Here is a 2,890-nt window from a genome sequence, read left to right on the forward strand (position 1 = left end):
CTTATTAGCGTCGCGATCGTGGTGGCCGCTGTGATTGCTGCTCCTGTCATCGTGACTGCCATTATTATTGTTCTGGCTATTGTCATTGTTCCAGTTGCCATCATCCTGATTATGCCCGTGGCCGTGATGCCGCTTACTGCTGTCACCACGGCTGCTGCGGTTATTATCCTGACCGTGGTGCCGGCTCCGGTGCCTCTTGCAGGCGCCCTTGCCCCGGCCGCCGCTGTCCGGAGGAAGGTTACTAGTCCGGGGAGCAACTCTTGGCGCGGGTGTGATGCGTGGCAACAACGACCCCTTGTTGCTACTGCTGTGGCCGCTCCCCGCGGTCCCGGCTCCTGCCCCGGGGCTCCCCGCGGGGCAGGCGGGCCCGGGCAGGGGGCGCATGCCGGTCCCGGGGGCTGCGCGGGCGACGCCCGCAGCACCCCGGCGCGGGGCGGCCGGCCGGGCGGGGAGCCGGCGGCGGCAGCCCCTCGCCCAGGTGCAGCGGGGCGGCGGGCAGGGCCGGCCCGGCCCGCCCCCGCCCCGGCCCCGCCGGCTGCAGCGGCCCGGGCTGGCGGCGCCGCGGTCTCATGAGAACATTCCAGGCAGCGGCAGCCCCGACTCCGTTCGGTATTTGAATAGCACAAAGGAACCGCCTTCCCCGGATTGGCCGGCCGGGCCTCGACGGGGCGGGCGGCGGCAGTCCGTCAGGCCGGGCGGCGGGCGCGCATTGGCTGCCGGCGGCCGGGGCGGGGCGGCCGGGGCGGTATAAGTAGCGGGGGCCGGGTGGGCGAAGGCTCATTGCCGTGCACTCGAGGTGGAGGCGGGCGGGCCGGGGGGGAGCTGGCGGGGATCCCCCCTGCTCTCCGCGCGGATGCAGCTGAGGAGCCGATGCTGAGGGGCCGGCGGAGGATGGAGGGCGCCCTGGATGCCCAGAGCCTCATCAGCATCTCCCTGCGCAAGATCCACAGCTCGCGCACGCAGCGCGGGGGCATCAAGCTGCACAAGAACCTGCTGGTGTCGTATGTGCTCCGCAACGCGCGGCAGCTCTACCTCAGCGAGCGCTACGCCGAGCTGTACCGCCGCCCGCCGCCCCCGCACGCGCCCTACCCGCCGCCCGCCGCCCCGCTCGCCGGCCCGCCCGAGCTCGGCCCGCTGCCGCCCGGCGCGGAGGAGCAGCCGCCCGGCCCCATGCCGCGGGGCTGCGGGCTGCCGGAGCCGCCCGTGCTGCTGCCGCCGCCCCACGACCCCGCGCCGCTGGAGCTGCCCGGCGCCCCGCCGCAGCCGCCCTCGCCCTGCAGGGACTCGGCCCCCGGCTTCTACCGGAGCGGCGGCTGCGCCTACCCCGCGCTGCCCGGCCACTGCAGCGGCCGCACCACGGTGCTGGACCTGGACACGCATGTGGTGACCACGGTGGAGAACGGCTACTTGGCCCCGGACTGCTGCTCGCAGTGCCCCTGCTGCTGCCCGCCCGCCCCGGGCACCAAGCGCAAGTACTACCCGGCGCCGGGCGAGGAGGACGACGAGGACGAGGACGAGCCGGCGGCGGGCGGCGGGGCGGCGGCGGGCCTGGGGGTCGCCCCCTGCCCCAAGCGCGCCCGCTTCGAGGAGCTCAGCCCCGAGCCGCCCCCGGACGCCTCCAACATCTCCAACTTGATCTCCATCTTCGGCTCCGGCTTCACGGGGCTGGTGAGCCGGCAGCAAGCGGACTCGGAGCACGGGCAGCTGTGCAGCAAGCAGGCGCTGGCCAGCCTGGGCGCCTGGACTCGAGCCATCGTGGCTTTCTAGGGGGGCGGCGGGGCGCGATGGCCGGGACACGGGCCGGGCAGCGGCCCCTGGAACAAAGGCGGGGGGCGGGCGGGCGGGAGGGGCTCCTCTTTTCTAGCTGGGACCATACAGACCCCTCGGAGCTCGGGGCTTTATTTTTGCAGAGAGGAGGAGAAGACGGAAAAAGAAACGAAAAAACAAAAAGCGGAGGGAAGGAGCGGCCCCGGCTCCGTGCCCTTTGTGTCCGCGCTCGGGGGAGTTGGCGGGGCGCCGGGGCGGCCGCCACGTGAGGCGCCTGCTGCTGCCCGGGGCAGCCGCCGGACGGGCCGGCGGGGCCGGGGCGGTGGGAGAGCTGCACCCGCCGCCCCTCCCGGAGTTGGGGAGCGGGAAACTCTGCAGCCGGGCCCGGGAGGCAAGGGGAGCTGCGCTCGCCGCCGGCCGGGGAGGGAGGAGGCAGCCCGCGAGCCGGGTGCTGGCCCCTTTCCCCTGCCGGGCAGCCCGGTCCCGGGGCTCCCCGCGCTCCCCTCCCTGGAGGGAGCGGGCTCCGACCAGGCAGAAGCGACAGCCTTTCCCCTTTGCCCCTTCCCGCCCAGTCCGGAGCAGGGGGGCGCTGCCCGCTGCTCCCTGGGACCCGCAGCGCCCCGGCCCCGCGGCACGGCACGGGGGGACTACATCTCCCGTCATGCACAGCGCTGCACCCCTCCCCCCGTGTGTCCCATCCCCTAGGTGTGCGCGGCCGCCCCAGGTAAAGCTCCGTCTCGCGTCTCCCTGGGACGCCGCCGCCGCTCCCGCCGCCGCCGCGCGGCTGCTTTGCTCTTTTCTTTCCCCTTTTCTCGCTCCTTTTTTTTTTTTTCTTCTTCTTTTTTCTTTTTCTTTTTAAAAGTTGGGCTGTCCTGGCTCCCGCCCCCGCGCTGCTCCAGCCAGCATTGTCCGCTCCTGTGCAGAGATCCGTGTCCTGTGGTGTCTCCTGCCCGCCGGGGCGGGTCGGTCCGTTTGTTTGTTTGGTTCTCTCTCTTTTTTTTTTTTTTTTTCTTTTTCTTTTTCTTTTTTCTTTTTGATATTTGGACTTTAAAAAGAAAGAAACAACGAAACACACAAAAAACCACAAAAAACAAAACCTTTTGTTGTAAAAAGGTAGTTTTTT

The 2,890-nt window shown here is 70.6% G+C and overlaps 1 protein-coding gene across 1 annotated transcript; it reads left to right on the forward strand.

Moving 5' to 3' along the window:
- The first annotated feature begins 765 nt into the window (after positions 1 to 765).
- On the forward strand, positions 766 to 1,768 carry IER5L (immediate early response 5 like). Its single transcript, XM_090022511.1, has one exon. It carries the CDS (start codon positions 871 to 873, stop codon positions 1,765 to 1,767), a length of 897 nt encoding a protein of 298 aa, XP_089878637.1. The 5' UTR covers positions 766 to 870; the 3' UTR covers position 1,768.
- Positions 1,769 to 2,890: the final 1,122 nt, after the last annotated feature.

This window comes from Crocodylus siamensis, chromosome 11, assembly GCF_052110815.1.
Source record: "Crocodylus siamensis isolate JL-2025a chromosome 11, ASM5211081v1, whole genome shotgun sequence".
NCBI lineage: Eukaryota > Metazoa > Chordata > Crocodylia > Crocodylidae > Crocodylus > Crocodylus siamensis.